Raw genomic sequence first — 22,365 nt, 5'->3', positions numbered from 1 at the left:
CATGAATTACCCTTTTCACATAAAATGGGAGGTCTAGGTGTAGGGCAGTTTCTGAAAGCCAGAACTGAAAAGGCCTAATGGATGTGGAGATCTAGACCAGGGTTCCCCCATACGGTGCCTGTGGACACGATGGCACCCACAACACCTTTCCCAAAGACCTCCGAGCATTCTAGAAAGAGAATGGGATCCAGATAGGGCTTTTGCCTAGCAGGGCTTCACTTGGCCAATAGAGATCTGATAGGCTGTGCAGATTTTATTTTTAAAATGTCGCTTTGGCAGCAGCTGCAACCACAGCACCAAGACCTTCGAAAACATACAATCATTTAAAATGGCTTCCTGTGACAGAGCTTGTGCCCAAAATGTTGCCAACTCGTTATTAGTGCAATGCAGAACTGTGTCCGAAAGGTTGCCAAATTATTACTAGTGTAATGCAGAACTGACATTTTGTGGCTGGTTCTGCCTCCTTTGGCAGCCATTTTCTGGTTGTGCCTGCGCCCCGATATCAGATTTCCAAAGGTGTTCACAGAGCTTAAAAGGTTGGAGACCCTGACCCAGGCTTTTAAAGAAAAGCTTTGCATGTCTGTTTAGAAGGGACAGATCATCATTGCCGATGGGCCCGAGAGCAGGAAAATGCCAGCTCCATTGCTATAAATGGGAGTTCTGTGCAGGCAATAACTATATTCTTGTCTGTTTCCATGGAATTTGCACCTTCCCAGACAATGGTGGTGAGTAGCACGGTTCTTGAAATCCATAAATCTAAGGTTGGCACCAAGACATAACCTTCCAATATTTAAACACGCCATTTGTAAAAAAATGAATTGCGAAATTGGACATGTGGGCCTGGAGGAAACAACAGAAAAAAGGGAGGGCGAGGAGGAGAAAGAAACAAAAAGGAATCCAGAACTTCTGCTTAAGTATTATCCCTCTGGGTTGCCTCTCTTTCCCTTTAAAAAAATATTTTGTTAAAAAACACTGATATGAGGGCGATAGACTATTTGGTTTCTTCTAAGTAGATGCTCTTAAATTAATGCATATAAATAATTTGTATTTAATTTCCTCTCTTTCCTGTTTTAGCAAAGCTTCAAATGCACAGATCCGTACATTCCCCCCCCCTGACCCCCACCCCACCCCTCCCCTCCCCCTCCCCTCAGGACAAAGTCACTTAATCAAGGCTGAGTCTCTTTGCCTTTCACTTTTTAAGACAAACTGTGCCTCTCGCTCCAATTTCGCCACGGGACTCATAGGCAGAAAAGCTGTGTTTTCGCTGGTGCCGTTCTCCGTGTCGGCACTCGCCAGTTCAAAGTCCTCCGACCTCCTGGCGTCGGTCAGAATCCGGATCTGCTCTTGGACAGTTTCTAATAATATTTTTACTTCTTGCTGCTCTGCAATAAGACAACTTCTGGCAGGGGCACTCACGTGGACCAGTTCAGTGGAATAGGAGTTCTTGCGCCACGTGAGGCCCGTTGTGTCCGAAACGTTCTGTGTCTGCATGCAGGCTTCGTCCAAGCCCACGGAGGGGATGATGGGAACGGAGCTGGCTCTTGGAGACGAGTAGCCAACTGTGTCCTTTTGGGCCATGCCATTAAAATAAGAGCTTGTCTCTCTTGAAGGCAGTTGCATATTTATTGAAGTATTCTGTGGTGTTTCGAAATCAGAAGATAACCTAAGCGGGGGGGGGGGGGGGGAACAAGGAAGAAGTTAGCGTTCCTGGAAGACACACTGAAACAACAGGCTAGAAGGCTGATGTGGAAACGTAGGGTGACACAAGGGTGTGGAACATCCTACCTACCATCTTGACTGAGCCTCTTTTTGCTTTCCCCCACATTTCTTCAGCTGTTTCACCTCCAAACTGGCTTCCCATTTCCCTTAGAGTGATAATACCCAAGAGGACCGTGAAACTGATGGGGGGAGTCTCTTTCCACAGGGCATTTTCCCTTCAGTTTTTGTGGCATTTTTAACAAGCCTGGCTTGTTAGCCTTCCATAGGGCCTGTAAAATAGGTAAAATGGAGCTCTTCCACCAGGCTTTCAGATGAGGCGGCAGATAGCTATCCATTAGATCAGATGTCAGATGACCTCCCCTACTGTACTCTCCTACTCTTCTGATTTGCTATATCATCCTGCTATACCATCTTACTCTGCTGTCTTGCGGGACCTTCCTGTGGTATCGAATTTTATAATTGGTTTTTATTGTGATGTCATTGTGATTTTATTATTTATGATGTACTCCGCCCTGAGCCCCCATGGGGGAATGGGCGGAATATAAATAAATAATAATAATAAATGTTGAACTTTTTCGGTCATTATTAAATATCTCTGTTTTCACTGTTATATTCATTGCATTCACATTGAAACACAAATGCGTCCCTCCCCTCCGGTGAGTCTGAGGCAGTTCCTGTGCCTCTTGAATTCTGGGAAATCATGTGAGATTACGAAAATTCCTTCCAAGCACCCAAGAAGATATGAGATTGGGAAGAGAGGTTCTTTCCTCATCTCTTACCCATTGGTTGCTTTGAAGGGTGGTGGTGGGGGAACCAAAAAGAACACACAATTTTCTCCCAACCTTACTTATATCCCTATGCTGCCTTTCCAACCAAATAGGGTCCCCAAGGCAGTAGACATCAAACACCACATGTTAAGAAGGATATAGACAAGCTGAAATGGGCCCAGAGGAGGGTGACGAAGATGGTGAAGGGTCTGGAGATGAAGTCCTATGAAGAAAGGTTCAAGGAGCTGGGGGTGTTTAGCCAGGAGATGAGACGGCTGAGAGGTGATATGCGCACCATCTTCAAGTACTTGAAGGGCTGTCATATAGAGGATGGTGGGGAATTGTATTCTGTGGCCCCAGAAGGTAGGACCAGAACCAATGGGTTGAAATTAAATCAAAAGAATTTCCGGCTCAACAGTAGGAGGAACTTCCTGATTGTTAGAGCAGTTCCTCAGTGGAACAGGCTTCCTCGGGAGGTGGTGGGCTCTCCTTCCTTGGAGGATTCTAAACATAGGCTAGATGGCCATCTGACAGCAATGAAGATACTGTGAATTTAGGGGGAGGTATTTGTGAGTTTCCTGCATTGTGCAGGGGGTTGGACTAGACGACCCTGGAGGTCCCTTCCAACTCTCTGATTCTATGAAAACAGGGTAAGGTATTTGCGAATTTCCTGCACTGTGTGTGGGATTCGAGCAGATTACCCTGGAAGTCCCTTCCAACTCTATGATTCTATCGGAACATTTAAACAGCATTTTAAAATATTGTATATATGCAAGACTTCAATAAAAACATATAAACAAACAACACGGGGGGGGGAACCCATGAGGAGGGCAAGAACAATTACCGGGGGTATGCCAAATGCAACAAAAAAAGCCTACACCCTCCGGTGGATGACAACATTAGAGGGAGACAGACAGACCTCCCTTGGGAGGGAGTGCCAACACTAGATACACACTCTCAAAAGCGGCAGAGTCCGGGACGGGGCATCGAGCCAGGGGGACAGAATCCCAATAGACTACAGCGACACCACCTCCCCACCTTGTCCTCATTGGCTGGCTGGTTAGGAGAGAGGAAAGGGAGGAGGAGGAGAAAAAAAGACACCCGAATGAATGAATGGTATTAAAAGAAGGAGCTTCACATCTGGGAGAGCGAGTTGTCAGGGAGCTGTTTCTGGGAGGGAGAGATTGCTGTATCCTTGTCAATGAATGTTATCACACAACAGCTGACTAGAGTGTCCCAGAGATGCTCTGGGAGACACGGGGCTGGGCAAAACCATAGAAACAGACAGGGCGTTTTTGGTACCAGGAACTTCTTTGCATATTAGGCCACACACCCCTGATGTAGCCAGTTCTCCAAGAGCTTACAGTAGGCTCTGTAATAAGAGCCCTGTAAGCTGTCGGAGGATTGGCTACAGAAGAGGGGTGTGCCCTAATATGCAAAGCAGTTCCTGCTACAAAAAAGCCTTGGACAGAACAGATGGAACCAATTTCCATCTCTTGTGTGGACAGCACCGCAGCCAGGTTTTTTTTTTTCTTGAGGGACAGGGGGAGGACAGTTTAGAACAGAGGAGCTTACTTCCTAGGAAACCTGCTACACGGATCAGGCTGTGCAAAAGAATGGAGAAGCTTGAGACCCTGGAGAGCTGCTGCCAGTCTGAGTAGACAATATTGACTTTGATGGACTGAGGGTCTGATTCAGTATGAGGCAGCTTCATATGTTCATATGAGCCAGTTTGGTGTAGTGGTTAAGTGTGCGGACTCTTATCTGGGAGAACCGGGTTTGATTCCCCACTCCTTCACTTGCACCGGCTGGAATGGCCTTGGGTTAGCCATAGCTCTGACAGAGGTTGTCCTTGAAAGGGCAGCTGCTGTGAGAGCCCTCTCAGCCCCACCCATCTCACAGGGTGTCTGTTGTGAGGGGAGAAGATATAGGAGATTGTAAGCCACTCTGAGTCTCTGATTCAGGGAGAAGGGCGGGGTATAAATCTGCAGTTCTTCTTCAATATGTTCTCTTGTTTTGTTTTAACTGGGCAGTTGACATGTATCTATTCCAGGGAAGCACTTGCAAACAAACATTTATAAGAAACTTCACATTAACTTTACTTGTGGAATACTTTGGAGGTTTGGATTGTTCATAACTGTTGCCTTCATTAAAAAAAAAGTTTTCTCTTTTAGTACAGTCTCAGTCTCAACCAACAACCCTTTAGACATGCTAGTGACTTCCTGGACCAGAGTCAATGAAATAGTCAGTTCACACCTAAAGCTAGTCAATTCTTTTCAGCCCAACAATGCCTAAATGCTAATGACCTCCCTGGCCAGCCAATGATGGTCAATTCACACCTCCAGCTAGAAGCTGACAGCAGGAAATGAAAGCAGCTTTTACCTACAAAAGGGTTTTTCCCCCTCTTTATCTCTCCTACCAAAGCAGACATGCCACAGGCCTGCATGAGGGCCTCTCATCTGAAAAGAGCCCAGAATCAGCTTGGGGGGCCTACCATCAAGGACTGTCAAACTTCTGGGACCTAGAAATCTCCCTGAATTATAGTTGATCTCCAGGATATAAAAGATCAGTTCCCCTGGGGAGGGAAATGGCTGCTTTGGAGGCTAGACTCCATACCATGATATCCTGCTGTGCCCACATGGCTGTACTGCCATCAAAAAAGGTCAAGAGGAGGGTCAGTGAGGAGACTTGGTCTCTTTCCATTGGCTGTAAGGGAGAAAGGGAGCTGGCAAGAGAAAGAAGAAGAAGACTGTAGATTTATACCTCACCCTTCTCTCTGAATCTTTGATTCAGAGTGGCTTACAATGTTGGAACTCAGTCCTAAAATGGCTGACTGACTCCATCTTAGTAATAGTAATGTTGTTTCTGCAATGTCATGCTGAGTCATGCTGCATCATGATCCAGCTGTTACCTGTTACTGAGGTAAGGTGGGATGACCTCACCTGTAATTAGGCTTTGTGCTGACTCACAGAGCTGATGCAACCCTGATGATTGGTACGTGTACTTAGGGAAGCTCAGTGAGCCTGCTCAGTCTGCCTGTAAGGATTGTGGGTTCTGTGAGGCCCGCTATCTGGGTGGCAGCGATCACTGCTGGTGTTGGATCCTAGGCTACTGTGCTTGGATCGTGCTGTGTATACTTACTGCTGTATACTGTTATCTACTGAAGTGTGTACTGATTACTGTGTATGACCTTGGCCTGGCAACGACTCTGAATATTGGATACTTTCCTGGTAAATATATCTACCATTGAATACAGCTGTTTCTCTTGTCTATTAATTCCTGTGTTTTGCCTGTCCCTCTCCTTCAGCTCTTCTGCTGCGTGCAAAATACTCTAACATTGGTTCTGGGCCCAGAGCTCCCAGTGCTCCCAGTGTTTCTAGAGGTGCTGCTGTTCTGAAGACAGAGGAGGCAACACAGTGTTTTGGAAGAGACGGAGGCAGACTGCCAAGTTGCCCAGGTGTCCAGTGATATGTAGCAGAGATGGAAGCTGCAAATGTTGTTTCCTTCTCTGGGCTCAGCATTACTAAGCTGAACGGGACTAACTATGCTACGTGGTCCCAGAAGGTCAGTCTGTTATTAAAGCACCAAGAGCTGTGGGAGGTGGTGGCTGCTCCTTTACGGGGGTTGTTGGCAGCTGCTGAAGACAGAAAAGCTGTAGACCTTTTGCGTAAAAAGGATGTTAAGGCTTTGTCTTTAATAGGTCTTTCTCTAGACGACTCCCAGCTGGTGCATATAGCAGGACTGGAGAAGGCTCATGACTGTTGGAATGCTTTGAAGGAAATTTACGTCCGAGGAACTGTCGGTTCTCAGATTCGTTTGGTGAGGAAGCTTCTGCATACCAGGCTGGCAGCTAATGCAGATATGTTATCTCATATAGAGTCTATGCGTAGGATGTTTCTAGAGCTAAGAGAGCATAACCAAATGTTTTCTGAATCACAGGAGGTGTGCATACTTTTAAGTTCCTTAGATGCATCATATGACGCTGTGATAACGAGCCTGGAGGGTTTGCCTGAGACAGGGTTGACCATGAACGTCGTAACTGGACGGCTTCTTGATGAATATGGCAAGAGACAGTCCAATTCCTCTCTACGTGCGGAGAGAAAGCCTGTCTGTAAGCCAGAGAGGGGCAGTGGATTTACTGTTAAGGAGGATCCTGACTGTCAAACAGGTAATGTAATGGCTGTAAGGAAGAAATGTTTCCGGTGTGGCTCATCTAGACATTTGTTTAGGAATTGTCAAGGCCAGAAAGGGAAAGAGAGACGGTCTGAAATGAGGTCTGCTGATAAGAGTGGTAATGTGCATCTCGTTACTACTGGTAAGTCAACTAATCACACTCAATCTTTCCTAATTGACAGCGGAGCGTCGGAGAACCTCTGTAGAGAGAGGAGTTTGTTTACTACTTACACACCTGTTGATAACCAGTCCGTTGTTTTGGCAGATGGAGTTAAAGCAACTGTTTTTGGCAGAGGGAAAGTGTTCCTGCCAAGCCTAAGGAAGGAGCTGCTTATGGGTTTTGTTCCTTCACTTAAGATGAATCTGCTGTCTGTGTCTGCTCTGTGCAGGGAAGGTTTCAAACTGCAATTTGACACCTCGTGCTGTGAGCTGAGGACCAGTGACGGTGTGTGTGTAAAGGCAATGCTGAAGGAAGATTTATACTTCTTGCATACCAAGGTACAAACGTGTAATAACGTCTGTGTGAATAAACCAGTGCATGATAATTGCTGTCATCTTTTACACAGGAAATTAGGCCATGCTGGTTTTCCTGCTCTAAAGAAGACTGTTGAACAGGCAGAAGGCCTTAGTCTTAAACCTTGCAAGGAATTTCTTGACTGTGAAATCTGCAAGCTTGTGAAGTCTACAAAAGCTCCTGTGCGTACTCCAAGTAAATTTACTAGTAAGAAACCTCTTGACCTAGTGTTCTTAGACCTGATAGGGCCCTTTAAGGAGTCAGTGGGCGGGGCCAAATATGTCTTAAGTATAGAAGATCACTATTCAAGGTATGGTTTTGTTTACCTGTTGAAAGCTAAAACTGAAACCTTTCAAAATATGCAGAATTGGCTAAGGTTTGTTAAGAGAAAAACTGGAAATGTGCCTGCATGCATTATTTCTGATAGAGGCTCGGAATTTGTTAATAAACGTTTTCAAAGTTTGTTTGCAGAGCTTGGGATTGAGCACAGATTGACTGCTCCGTACAAACCTACCCATAATGCTTTTTGTGAGAGGAGAGGCCGTACATTGCAAGACATGTGCCAGTGTATGTTACGTGATGCAGATATGCCCTGGAGATTTTGGGCAGAGGCTATGTGCTGTGCCAACTACAACCTGAACAGAGTTTGGTGTTCATCTACTGGCAAAATACCAGCAAGCCTATGGCATGACAAGGTAACTAACTTGGCAAATTTGCATGTATTTGGAGTTACAGCTTTTGTTCATATTCCTCAACAGCTCAGACGTAAAGGCCAACTGAAGGCTAGACGTATGAGGTTTCTCGGGTATGAGAGAAACGGGAGCTGTTATCGTTTGGGCACGCTCGACAGTCGTGAGGTGGTGATTAGTGCTTCAGCCACGTTTCTGGAGAGATCAGAGGACTGGGATCGTTGCACCCAATCGCCAGCGTTCTGTCCTGAGGATGACCAAGGAATCCGGTTACAAGTCAGCTCAATGCCTAGCAACCCAGAGGAGGGAGAGGCGGCTGAGTTAACCCCAAAAGAAGAGATGCCTGATGAGGAGGAGATGGAGGAGAAGCCTACTCGTGAGGAATCATCCGGGAGGAATGTGCCAACTGATGAGCCTGCATTGAGGAGATCTACACGTGAAAGAAGAGCTCCTGAGAGATTTAGTCCTGTAATGTCTGCTATACATGAGCCTGAGAAATATACTGACATTTTCTCTTTGTCCAAGGAAGAGCAGTGTAACTGGAAGGCTGCTATGGACGATGAACTTTCTTCCCTGAAACGTTTAAATGTTTATGTTGAGACTGATACTGTACCTGCTGGTGTAAAACCCATAGGCAGTAGATGGGTATACAAGGTGAAAACAGACCAGTCTGGGGGGAAAGTGTAAGGCGAGGCTTGTAGCACAAGGTTGCAGACAGACTAATGAGACTTATGACGAAGTGTTTGCTCCAACGTTAAAGAGCAGTTCACTTCTAACTGCGTTAACTGTGGCAGCTAGAGAAAAACTCCATTTTACCCATTTGGATGTCTGTGTGGCATACCTAAATGCTAATTTGGAGCACCAAATTTATTTAAAGAGACCAGAAGGTATTCCTGGTACTGGAAAGGGATACTGGTTGCTTAATAAGAGCTTGTATGGTCTAAAGCAAAGTGGTCATCAATGGTCAAAATGCCTAGTGGGTACACTTAAACAGCTAGGGTTTACCCAGAGCATTGCTGATCCATGTGTGTTTACCAAGGGAAGTGGTGAAACAAGATGTATTGTTCTTACTTTTGTGGATGACTTGGGGATTCTGACCAAGACAAAGAAACAAACAGATGATATTGTTTCAGCCTTAAGTAAGAAGTTTAAACTGAGAAATCTTGGTACTGTACAGACCTATGTGGGTGTAGATATTGCAAAAACTACACAAGGTTTTAAACTGTCACAAAAACCTAAAATCATAGATTTGTTGGACAAGTACAAGATGACTGATTGCAAAACTGTTTCAACCCCTATGGTGACTGGCTTTGTAAATGATGTTACAGATAGCCCACCATGTAATGTTGAAATGTACAGGTCGTTAATTGGTAGTCTGAGCTATATCAGTAATTGGACACGGCCAGACATATCAGTAGCCTGTAATCTGTTGGCAAGAGCTACCCAGAACCCTAAGCAGAATCACTGGATTGCTGCTAAGCGAGTGTTGAGATATTTAAAGAACACTGCTGACTGGTGTCTTTATATCGAACCTAGGGGGGAGCTAGCACTGAAAGCCTATACAGATGCAAGTTTTGCAAGTACTGTGAAACCAGAAAATCAACAACAGGTCTTTCCATATATTTGGGAGAGGTGTTAGTATGCTGGAAGACACAAAAGCAGCGTGTGGTTGCCTTGTCCACCACAGAAGCAGAGTTCTGCGCCCTTTCTACCGCTTGTACTGAGGTAGAATGGTTTAGACAGCTACTAAAGGACCTGCATATAGAGGCAGAGAAGCCTGTTGAAGTTCTGGAAGACAATCAAGCTGTGATTGAGATTGCAAAAGCAGAAGGAGTAAAGACAAGGAATAGATACACTGACATAAGGTACCAGAATGTCAGATCATGTATCATGGAAGGGTTGATAAACATAAGGTATTGTGATACTGGCCACAATACAGCAGATATGTTTACGAAACCCCAGACTATGGAAAAGCATAATGAGCACTGTAAAAAGCTCGGATTGAGAAACGAACAGAACTATTAAGAGGAGAATGTTGGAACTCAGTCCTAAAATGGCTGACTGACTCCATCTTAGTAATAGTAATGTTGTTTCTGCAATGTCATGCTGAGTCATGCTGCATCATGATCCAGCTGTTACCTGTTACTGAGGTAAGGTGGGATGACCTCACCTGTAATTAGGCTTTGTGCTGACTCACAGAGCTGATGCAACCCTGATGATTGGTACGTGTACTTAGGGAAGCTCAGTGAGCCTGCTCAGTCTGCCTGTAAGGATTGTGGGTTCTGTGAGGCCCGCTATCTGGGTGGCAGCGATCACTGCTGGTGTTGGATCCTAGGCTACTGTGCTTGGATCGTGCTGTGTATACTTACTGCTGTATACTGTTATCTACTGAAGTGTGTACTGATTACTGTGTATGACCTTGGCCTGGCAACGACTCTGAATATTGGATACTTTCCTGGTAAATATATCTACCATTGAATACAGCTGTTTCTCTTGTCTATTAATTCCTGTGTTTTGCCTGTCCCTCTCCTTCAGCTCTTCTGCTGCGTGCAAAATACTCTAACATACAATCTCCTATATCTTCTTCCCCCACAACAGACACCCTGTGTGGTGGGTAGGGCTGAAATAGTGCTCACAAAAGCTGCCCTTTCAAGGACAACTCTTGCCAGAGACATGGCTAACCCAAGGCCATCCCAGCAGGTGCAAGTGGAGGCGTGGGGAATCAAACCCGGTTCTCTCAGATAAGAGTCCGCGCACTGAACCACTACACCAAACTGGCTCTCTATAATAATAAGGGAAATAAGGTAAATGCCCTCCTTTCTTGGCTCTGAGGCCACTGTGAAGCAATGGAATGGTGGACCATTGCCCCCTCCCCCCCCACGTTAACAGCTCCATTGTAGGGATTTTATGCAAGAAATAATGTAGAACCTAATGAGAAAGATTCTCTGTGCTCCACCAGCAAGTCTTTTCAGAATGCGGAACATTGATAGAAGTGTCCATTACAGATTCCAGCAGTTGGAAGCAGAGGGCAGATTGTCAAGCCGCGAGGACTCAGTTCCAACAGCTGATCGCTCAAGTCATGGACCCCTCCTGAGAGGAAAAGGGCAATCACAGAAACATGACTTGCTGCTCGATCAAAGTCCAGTATCTAGAAGACAATGTTTAAGGAGGGCATTACCGTTTTATCTCACCTTTTTGGAAGGTTGGACCCAGGGAAATTAGTATTCCTATTGTCAGATGGAGATAAATATATTAGTTTCCAAGTGGCAAGATTTGCGGCTGCCATTACAGATTTTAAAAATGAGTAATGAGCTATATTAACTACTCTCCTTTTTACCACTGTGGGTTGTTTCCACAGGAAGTCGTTGGATAAATTTTATTGATAATTCAGCCTAAATTTTATCATTGGATTAATATAAGTCTATTGTTGTAGTGAATGTTTTATGGAGTTTTTTTTTAAAAAAATGTTGAGTCTGTTTGTTGGTTGCTATGGCATTTCGTTGCTAATGCAATAAAGATTGATGGATTGAAGGAGGACATCTGCGCATAAAGGAATCCCCATTAGAATTCGTATCTCCTCAACAGTCTAAGCCAATCAGGAATTATTATAAAGAAGGTCACACAAGATCCATGTCCTGAAACATAATTGGGGATGATGGAATCTAGCATTGTCTTTGAGCTTCAGTTTCACACTGTATGCAGATTTCAGATTAATTACCGACTTGCCTTCTGTCTGAACAGTTAAGGGATTCTTAGGAAGTGTCTGTCAAATGTAAATACCTTCTCCTGACTTCAGTGGCTCAACCATTTCTGCTACGTCTGAAGGGAAGTCCTGTTGACTCCCATTTACAGATGATGTGAATGCAGGTGGAATGACTGATACTACCCATCTGATTGCAGGACGCTGGCTGAACACATATTGGCATGTGACACTAAGCCAGCCAATAGGATCCAGTTAAACTTCCTCCCAGCGCCAGATTAAGCCCTATGGAGGCCCCGATGGTCGAAATCTTGGGGGCCCCCTCGCAAATTATATCAGAGCGCCCACCCACTGCCCACAGCCCCGCTGCAGCCTGCAGGCACCTTCTTAAAAGCCCCTTTTACTAAGCTGCAGGGGAGAGGCAAACTTGGAGACAACGCCAGCAGCAGCCGCACCAGGCAAGTCGGGCAAAGAGCAGCTCCATTGCTGGCTGTGCATGCAGGCTGGAAGGGCTGCAAGCGGGGGGGGGGGGGGAGCTGGCCTGGGACCCTAAAGGCATGGGGGCCCATAGGCCATTGCCTTCTTGGCCTAATTGTTAATCTGGCTCTGCTTCCTCCCCCTCCCCCCCAAAAAAGTAAAATACAAAGGAATGCTGCAAGAATTGGGACCTGAGTTTGATTTGCGATTGTTATGAATGAATGCCAGGTTGGTAGAAGAAAACCCTCTCCGAACAATGCCACAGACAAAAAAAGGTGTATGCAATAACAGTCAGAGATATTAGAGGACATGGGTAATGTCCTAAGTACCAAGTCATTTTTAAGATGAAGTCCTAGGTCAAAGTCATACCAGGATTAATCAGCTATCTGAAGCATGCCCCATAATACATTTGCTCATATTCTGGGCAGCTGTCTCTAAAATTATTTAGGGCAAGGGTATCAAACATGCGGCCTGGGGGCTTAATCAGGCCCCTGGAGGGCTCCTATTAGACCCCTGTGCAACTGCCTGTTGTCTGCTTCCTTCTCCCTCTCTCTTGCTTCCTTCTGCATAAACAGCTTGCTTTGCCAGGGTTGCTCAATGGCACAGGAACCGCAGAGCAAAACCTTAATTTTCCTCCTGGGTTGAGGCTCCTCCCATGGGGAGGAAGGGAGAGGTGAGGGAAACCTTGCTTTGGCAGGCTCTCTCAATCGCACAGCAGAGCTACTGAGCCAAGCCTCTCTTCCTTCTATTGGCTGAGGCTCCTCCCCCTCCTGCCCCTGTGGAAAGAAAGAAAGAAAGAGCCAGAGCTTCCTTTGCCCGGTTCCCTGGGTCCCTTTAAGACCAAAGTGCTAATATTTTAAGCATGTTTTATTTTAAGGGCTTTAAAAAAAAATCTTTAGTTGTATGTGTCCATTATAAAGTTTATATCTCTACTCCCTGGAATTACATTTTTACAACACACATGGCACGGCCAGGTGTCATTTATGTTAGATTCCGCCCTCATACCAAATGAGGTTGACACCCCTGATTTAGGGACTATTTTTAAAAGAAAACTCCTGTCCTGCACTCTGCAGACAGGCCCAGTCAGGTCTCCTTTGGAGTAGTGCCTTCAGGCCTCGAGCGTAAGGCTCGGGGCATCAGTGGGAGCCAAGACTGGAAGCGAGGTGCTGGTACGCAGGCTTACACCGAGGGGACTAGCTGGTCCAGCAAAACTTCCCCTCCCTCCCAAGGCTTAAATAGTCTGAGAGGACAGCCGCTCCACCTGCTCTGGTAGCAGCACCTGACACTCAGCTGGTCAAGGCTTGAACTGCAGCCAGGATTCTGCAAAGGATTCCATCCACTAGGACCAGGGTCTGACCCAGAAGACGGGAGCACGGACCGCAAACCTGGCATTGCCTCTTTGGCACGAACCCACTGCCTCCGCCGCTCCTACTGGGTGGCGGCAGATTTCGGTGGGCACGTGGAGCAGGTCCTGGACTGGCAGTTATTCCAGGGGAGGGGTTCGTGGAAGAGACCCAACAAAGGTTGCCAAGCCCCAGGTGGGGGCAGGGGAACCCCTGGTTTGGAGGCCCTCCCTCTGCTTCAAGGTCATCAGAAAGTGTGTGTGTGTGTGAGGGGGCGGGATGTCTGCTGGGCACTCCCTTATTCTCTATGGAGACTGATTCTCATAGGGTATAATGGAGAATTGATCTGCGGGTATCTGGGGCTCTGTGGGGGCTGTTGTTTTCGGTAGAGGCACTGCATTTGCAGCATAGCATCTGATGCCTCTCCTGAAAGAGCCCTCCAAGTTTCAAAAAGATTGGACCAGGGGGGTCCAACTCTATGAGCCCCAAAAGAAAGTGCCCCTATCCTTCATTATTTCCAATGGAGGGAAAGCATTTAAAAGGCCCTTTCAATGTGATGGCTGGAACTCCCTTTGGAGTTCAATTGTGCTTGTCACAACCTTGCTCCTGGCTCCACCCCTTGTGTCTCCTGGCCCCACCATAAGTCTCCTGGCTCCAACCCCAAAGTTCCCAGATATTTCTTGAATTGGACTTGGCGACCCTAGATCCAACTTCAGGCTCTTCAGGGGCAAGTCCTGGAGGACCTTCAACTGCAGGTTCCTTGGGGCGCATTTTGTAGCAGATGGGCCTTCAGGTGTCTCCAGGAGTTTTCTGTCCTCCTGCAGGCCATGTTTGTTTCTAGTTCCTCAGGCTTCTCATCGGAGGCTTCTGAGTCAGAGCCCAGACAGCTCAGTGGGGGTCATGACATTTCCTATTTAGATTCAGGAAAATGTGCATCATTTTCTTTTTTAAAATTACTGATTTAGACAGGGCTTTTTCTGATGGTACTCCCTGGTACTGAATACTGGGAGTTTTTAGTTTAGAAAAGAGATGACTAAAGGGTAGGGCTGCCAAGCTCCTGGGCTGGGTGGAGGTTCTCCCACCCTGGAGGTCCCCAACCCACCGGCCCACAGTGGGCTGGCAGGGGGATCCCCACCTGACATTGCCGGTGCAATGACATCGTGGAAACTCGCTCCCAAATTGCTAGAGCGTCTGGGAAAACCATAGAGTTTTCCCAGAAGATCCTAGAGCGGCCGGCTCATGACATCACCGGCATGATGATGTCACTTGGGAGTGACATCATCATGCTGCGCACGCCACTCGCACACACAACAATTCCTCCCCCGGAGGCTGCGGGGGACTTGGCGACCCTACTAAAGGGGGGCATAATAAAGGTTCATAAAATTATGCATGGGGTGGAGAGAGTTGACAAATGCCTTTCCTGGTGCCCACCAAACGTTTTTAGAAAACGGTTGAAGCCAGGTTGGTTTGCCCAGCGAGACTTCCGATTGGTCACTGGATATTTGAATGGTTGTACAGATTTTTTAAAGCATTGCTTCAGCTGCAGCCGCTACCACAATCTTCACTGTGCAGCTGAAGGAGATTTGTGGCAGCCATTTTATGACTAGCTTTACCTCCAGCAGCCATTTTGTGGCAGCCATTTTGAAGCAGTGTCAGAATTCCAAAGGTGTTTCCAAGGCTCCACAAGGTTGGGAACCCCTGGCTGGTACGCTAAAGGGAAACCCTTTCTTGTTGAAACTGAGGAGAATGAATTATCTGCTCTGCTATATTGAGACTGGGGTAGAATTCTAGCAGGAGCTCCTTTGCATATTAGGCCACACACCCCTGATGAAGCCAGTCCTCCAAGAGCTTACAAAAAAGAGCCTTGTAAGCTCTTGGAGGATTGACCACATCAGGGGGTGTGGCCTAATATGCAAAGGAGCTCTTGCTAGAATTCTACCCCTGGTTGAGACCAATGGTCTTATTAACACAGAAGCCTCCAGATTTACAAAGACAGCCTGGAAACAAGTAGTGACTACTCTTTTGCTGGCCATCTAGCCATTAATTATGCCAGGAGGAAGAGAATAGTTTCTGATCAGAAGGCTCCACATTAAAATGAGCCATCAGAAGGCCACTCAGCTGATCAAATTGATCCACTCCAACAGCTGGAAATTGGTAAGCACAGGGAAAATAAATGCTTTAAGTTTAAGGGCTGCTACCACCACTAAGGCATTTGTTCCTCTCTTTTTTTTAAGAAACAAAAGAGGAAATATGACTTAGGGTGCTCTGAGAGTTGTCAAACAACCCTGTTGTCATGTGGTGGCCAGATCTGAGGCAGCTTTGTTTTCTCGGGGATGGAAACAGTTCAATAACAAATCCCTCGTCTCATGGCTGCTTTTGCCAAGCATCCCCCCCACGCCCCACCACTAGGACTCTGGGCCTTGTTGTTAGTCATCCAGAGGAACTCGTTGGCCAGTGTGTGAGACAGGCTGCTGGACTAGATCGACTACTGGTCTGGTCCAGCAGGGCTCTTATGTTCCTAAGAAGGCCTTGGCCTCTATGCCCTGTTGTTGACTGTCCAGAACAGGGGTGTCAAACATGCAGCCCAGGGGCAAATCAGGCCCCTGGAGGGTTCCTATTAGGACCGCAAGCAAGTCTGCTTTCTTCTACCTCTCTCTTGCTGCCTTCTGTGTCACAGCTTGCTTTGCCAGGCCTGCTCAATCACACAGGAGCTACAGAGCAAAGCCTCTATTTTCTCCATTGGCTGAGGCTCCTCTCTTGTGGAGGAAAGGGAGGAGGAAGAGCTTACTTTGCCAGGCTCTCTCAGTTGCATTTCAGAGCTACTGAGCCAAGCCTGTTTTCCTTGTACTGGCTGAGGCTCCGCCTCCTCCTCATCTCCAAGGAAGGGTGGGAAAGAGCCAGAGCTTTCTTTGCCCAGTTCCCTCAATCACAAGGGAGAGATACAAAATCTTTAATAGTGTTTGATTGTGTCCTCCATAAAGTTTGTATCTCCGCTAATTGGCAATACACACGTGGCCCAGCCCAACAAGGTCTCATTTACGTCAGATCCAGCCCTCATAACAAATGAGTTTGACACCCCTGGTCCAAAAGAACTGGTTGGCCAGTGTGTGAGACAGTATGCTGTACTAGATAGACTATTGGTCTGATCTCTCAGGGCTCTTCTGATGTTCTTATGAAGGCCTCAGCCTCTATGCCTGTTGTTGGCCTCCCAGATGCTGGTCAGCTGGTGTCAGAAAGGATGCTGGGTTAGATGGACCACTGGTTTGATCCAGCAGGGTTCTGAGTTATTTCACATAATGTTTGCTGGGATTTGGGGTGATTCATAACTTTGTTTTAAAACCTCTGCTGAGCTCTATCCTCAATATATATGGGCGTTTTCGCACTCACCTTCAAGTGGTGCGACCACCCTCCTCACGCCGGCGGATCTGCAGGGATTTCGCACCAGAAGCTCCAGCGCACCCAAAAGAGCCGGCGACTTCCATCGCGAAACCAGCTCAAACGTTTTCCTGCTTCTTGGCGGTTTCCGTTTGAGCTGGTTTCACGACGGAAGTCGCCGGCTCTTTTGGGTGCGCCGGCGCTTCTGGTGCGAAATCCCTGCAGATCCGCCGGCGTGAGGAGGGTGGTCGCACCACTTGAAGGTCAGTGCGAAAACGCCCTATGTTTTGATACTGAACTACTATGTGTATAATATTTTTAATAATTGTCCCTTAATCATCAGTTTTCGCACATTTATGTTCATCTTTGAAGGCTATGGAAGATACTGATAAAAATTTCAAAGGGGTTTCTCTCCTACAAACAGCTTGCGTAGAACGCAGGCACATATGTAACATCAATTCAACCAACGATCAGTCCACGATCATGTTCTACCAACCTTTCAAAATATTACTTCCCAAGTTTTGCTCCACTATTTTTATGAGAAGATTCATTTTTCTACTGTTGTCTCCAAACTCTAACAGCATGAAATGATACAGTTAAAGGAACTCTCCAGGGCATATAAATTTTACACATGTAAGTTTAAAAGGGAGTTCAACTGTGATTGTTTCAAAATGTTCCCTTATAGTTTGCGAGAAAAGGTGCTAGTCCCAATCCAAATGAGCACAGATGCACAGGCCAATGCACATGGAGATCCTTTCAAAAATCGGTAAGCCCCCTCATCAGCTGATCTGACAAGAACGAAATCCAGTTCTTCCGCGTTACCGATCTGTCATCGCAGGCCATCTGGAGAAGGTTCCGTTCTAGGGTTGCCAAGTCCAATTTAAGAAATATCTGGGGACTTTGGGGGTGGAGCCAGGAGTCTTTGGGGGTGGAGCCAAGAGACATTTGGGGCGGAGCCGAGAGCAAGGGTGTGACAAGCATAATTGAACTTCAAGGAAGTTCTGGCCATCACATTTAAAGGGACTGCACAAATTTTTAAATGCCTTCCTTCCATAGGAAATAATGAAGGATAGGGGCACCTTCTTTTGGGGCTCATAGAATTGGACCCCCTGGTCCAATCTTTTTGAAACTTGGGAGGTATTTTGGGGAGAGGCACTAGATGATACTGAAAATTTGGTGCCTCTATCTCAAAAAACAGCCCCCCCCAGAGCCCCCGATATCCACGGATCATTTCCCCATCATTCCCTATGGGAATCGTTCATAGAGGTGTATGATGGCTCTGAGGGCGGGGCTTCCCCCGCCGGCCAGCTGGCTGGGGGAGGGGGGAAGCCTGTAAAACCGGGGGATCCCCCTCTGGGACCTGGGGATTGGGAAGCCTATTCCATTCACAATGGAAACATACTGATAGACTTTCTGTTTCTGTACACATTAGAAACCCTAGCTGAAGCAGATAACCCATATTTGTAAATGGGGGCGGGGGGGGAAAGCACAGAGGAACAGAGGTGGTTTGCCGTTGCCTGCCTCTTTGCAGCAACTCTGGACTTCTTTGGTGGTTTCCAGGGCTTTTTTTTTGTAGCAGGAACTCCTTTGCATATCAGGTCACACACCCAAGGTAACTAGTCCTCCTGGAGTTTACAATAGGCCCTGTTCTAAGAGGCCCGTAAGCTCTTGGAGGATTGGCTACACCAGGCGGTGTGGCCTAATATCAGGCGTGAAATTCTAACAGGAGCCGCTTTGCATATTAAGCCACACCTTCCTGATGTAGCGAATCCTCCAAGAGCTTACAAAAAAGAGCCTTGTAAGCTCTTGGATGACTGGCTACATTAGGGGGTGTGGCTTAATATCAGGGATGGAATTCTAGCAGCAGTTCCTTTGCATTACAAAAAGAAGCCTTGTAAGCTCTTGAAGGAGTGGCTACATCAGGGAGGTGTGGCCTAATATCCACGGTGGAATTCTAACAGGAGTTCCTTTGCACACTAGGCCACACCTCCCTGATGTAACCAATCCTCCAAGAGCTTATAAAAAAGAGCCTTGTAAGCTCTTGGAGGATTGGCTACATTAGGGGGTGTGGCTTAATATCAGGGATGGAATTCTAGCAGCAGTTCCTTTGCATTACAAAAAGAAGCCTTGTAAGCTTTTGAAGGAGTGGCTACATCAGGAAGGTGTGGCCTAATATCCACGGTGGAATTCTAACAGGAGTTCCTTTGCACATTAGGCCACACCTCCCTGATGTAACCAATCCTCCAAGAGCTTACAAAAAAGAGCCTTGTAAGCTCTTGGAGGATTGGCTACATTAGGGGTGTGTGGCCTAATATGCAAAGGAGCTCGTGCTAGAATTCCACCCCTGCCTAATATGCAAAGGAGTTCCAGTTACAAAAAAAGCTCCGGCAGCCTCCCATCCAAATACTAACCAGGCGCCTGACCCTGCTTACTTTTCAAGATCTGACAAGATCAGGCTCGCCTGTAAGCGCCTGAGAACAAAGCGCAGCTCATCCGTTTACCGTTTCATATTTTATTTTGCTTGGAACTTAAAAATGAAGAAAAAATTACTGGCTTCTGTTGCAAACATGCACTTACCCTTGACAAGGTATCATGTCCTGATCTGTAATTCTAGACTCTTCTAGCTGTTGGTATGCTGGTCCCGTAATTCCATTGAACCTGCCCCGAGGTAAGGGAGGAGTCCTCCGAAAGGCATTCCTGTGGAGCATCCCGGTTCGCTGACCTGGGCTGCAGCATGAAGAGAGACTTCTGGGGACAAGAAGAAGAAGAAGACCATAGATTTATACCCCATCTTTCTCTCTGAATCAGAGTCCCAGAACGGCTTACAATCTCCTTCTTCCCCCACAAGAGACGCCTCGAGAGGTGGGTGAGGCTGAGAGAGCTTTCACAGAAGCTGCCCTTTCAAGGACAGCTCTGAGGTAGCTATCGCTGTTCCATGGCCATTCCACCAGCTGCAGGTGAAGGAGGAGGAGGAAGAGGAGGAGAAGAAGATGATGATGATGAAGAAGAAGATGATGATGAAAAAGAAGATTATGATATTGGATTTATACTCCACCCTATGCTCTGAAGCTGTTTACAATTTCCTTTACCTCCCCTCCCTGCCCACAACAGACACCCTGTGAGGTAGGTGGGGCTCAGAGCAGCTGCCCTTTCAAAGACAACTCTGCGAGAGCTATGGCTGACCGAAGGCCATTTCAGCAAGTAAAAGTGCAAGAGTGGGGAATCAAACCCGGTTCTCTCAGATAAGACTCCACACACAACCACTACACCAAACTGGCTCTCAGATTGCAATGTACATTAAATTCCTGAAGAAAGGATGACTAAAAAAAAAAAAAAAGTGTTCTGGGCTAAGGTTGCAAACCTCCAGTTCTCCCAGAATTACAATTAATCTCCAGGCAAAAACAATCCTTTTCTCTAGAGAAAATGGCTGCTTTGAACAGTGGACTCTATGATACTAGGCCCCGATAAGGCCCTTCCAGGGCTTCTTTTTTTTGTAGCAGGAACTCCTTTGCATATTAGGCCACACACCCCTGATGTAGCCTATCCTCCTGGAGCTTACAGTAAGTCCTGTATGAAGAGCCCTGAAAGCTCTTGGAGGATGGGCTGCATCAGGGGTGCGTGGCCTAATATGCAAAGGAGTTCCTGCTAAAAAAAAAAAAGCCCTGGGTCTCTCCATTCATCAAATCCCGCCAATCCCAGCCTCCCCACTTCCCCCCAAATCACCAAGTTTACCAACTTGGGACTTGGCAACCCTAATTCGGGGACTGTTTATAATGCCCATTTAAATGTATCTATTGAATTCAGAGTGATTACCATTCACAAGCAGCCTTTGGTTGTTCGTTGTTTCATTTTCTGGTCCCTCTTCAAGAAACAGGAGTTATTTGTGCAATGAAAATGCTCTTACGCTTGGTTTTAGGAGGGTTTGGCTCCCCCTGACGCCAACTGTTCTAAATACTTACATCCAAAGAATCACTAGTTATAAAATGAAATCCAGTATACACTAGCCATGGTCCAGAACATAGTTAGGTGAGCTTAAGCTTACTGGTTTCAATGGCAAAAATACTCATAATATTAAACATAAAACTTTTAGGAGAGCCATCATGTAGATCCTGTAACGTTTTTATTGGGTAGAAAGTTCTCCCTTTGCTTATGAAAGAGGGTTAGGAACATTTATTTCCCTCATTCTTGTTAGTGGTGAGGATACAAAAGGTAACAGAGGTAGGTCCTAAAATTCTTGTATCTATGAGATCTTTCTTCAAAATATGTACTTTATTTACATCAACTCCTATCAATTTGCAGAGTATATGCATTCGATTTGAACTTTATAACTTGAAATGCCTGCATTTTATTTGTAATTGTGAAACCCTCTTCTGACAACTTGGACAAGGGAATTTAGATGAGTCTGTATTATACTGAAGTCCTTTATTTTTATTTTATTTGGTTGTAAACAAGTCTGTATTGCTGACTAAGATTTTTCAGTTCTTTCCCTTCCTTCTCTTTCCCTTCCCTTCCCTCTCTCTTTTTTGTTTTATAGATATTAAGGATATATGGATCTGACTGTGTAATAGAGATACTAATTTGGACTGTATTGCTAAACATTTGCCCGAAGCAGTAGAATATTGTGATAATGCTTAAAAGTCACACATTTTTTGTCGAATCTAATGGTAATAGGGTGGCCAGATCGTCCCGACCACCCGGGAAAGTCCCGCCCCTGCCCCCAAATTCCCACCTCACGGGTTGGCGTCCCCGGGACCATTCAAATCCCGGGTTCGCCAAAATGGATCCAATGGTGAGGAGATGGCGGCGGGATTACGCCCAACTGCTGTCATGCATAGGCTGATCTCGGGCAGCGAGCGGGAAGAGAGGGGCAGGCTATGACGAACCGGGGGAGGGAAGCGGAGCAAAGTACGGAAGCCGAGGAGGGGGCCGCGCTCTCCAGTCACTCACGAAGCCGGGTGGTTCTTCTGCGCATGTGGGGCCGCCGCTGCTGCTGTTTTCTTTCTGAAGGTGGGAAAGGCGAGGCGGGAGGACGGAGCGACCCACCAACCTCGCGCTCCCTCTCGGAGTCCTTTTCTCTTGGGTGGCGGCCGCGCAGCTTCCTTCCCACCTCAGCCCGGCTGGCTGGGGGCTCTTCCGCGTCCTGGTGGTGGAGCGCCGGCTGTCCCCGGAGGGAGGGAGGGAAGCTGGCGTGGCTGCAGTGGCGTCTTGCTCACGAGGAGGGCGATGGGGCGCGGGAAGCGGCCGCCTCACTTGCAGCCTTCCTTGCTCCAGAGGAGCCCCGACGCCAGGCGAGGAGCTGCGGGCGCCGCCATGGCCGAAATCGGCATCGACCAGTCCAAGCTGCCCTGCGTCAAGGAGGGTAAAGCGGCGGGGCTCCCACCAGGCGGGCCCTGCACTGCTGCTCTTGCCCCATGGCCCTCTCCGCCCTGCCCTGCCTGCGCACGGCCCCGAGGAGAAGGAGGCGGGCAGCCCCAGCGCCACCGACCGCAGCCCGGCCAGCCCTCCAGCAAGTGCCTGCCTTTCCGGGGAGCCCACAGGCAAAGCGCCCCGGCCTTTCCTTCTGGGCCTGAGAGACACCCTCCCCGCAGCCAGGGGCCCGCTCGGGAGA

The 22,365-nt window shown here is 47.1% G+C and overlaps 1 protein-coding gene across 1 annotated transcript; it reads right to left on the bottom strand.

Annotated features, from left to right (window-relative positions):
- Positions 1-1,151: 1,151 nt before the first annotated feature.
- LOC132574265 (pro-neuregulin-3, membrane-bound isoform-like) lies at positions 1,152-22,069 on the bottom strand. The gene is made up of 2 exons (XM_060242613.1): positions 22,008-22,069; positions 1,152-1,663 (listed from the first exon to the last, which is right to left on the bottom strand). The coding sequence occupies exons 1-2, from the start codon at positions 22,067-22,069 to the stop codon at positions 1,159-1,161; spliced, it is 567 nt and encodes a 188-aa protein (XP_060098596.1). The 3' UTR covers positions 1,152-1,158.
- Positions 22,070-22,365: the final 296 nt, after the last annotated feature.

The sequence above is a fragment of the Heteronotia binoei genome, chromosome 6, assembly GCF_032191835.1.
Source record: "Heteronotia binoei isolate CCM8104 ecotype False Entrance Well chromosome 6, APGP_CSIRO_Hbin_v1, whole genome shotgun sequence".
Lineage (NCBI taxonomy): Eukaryota > Metazoa > Chordata > Lepidosauria > Squamata > Gekkonidae > Heteronotia > Heteronotia binoei.
This window is presented reverse-complemented; position numbering and strand designations above follow the sequence as displayed.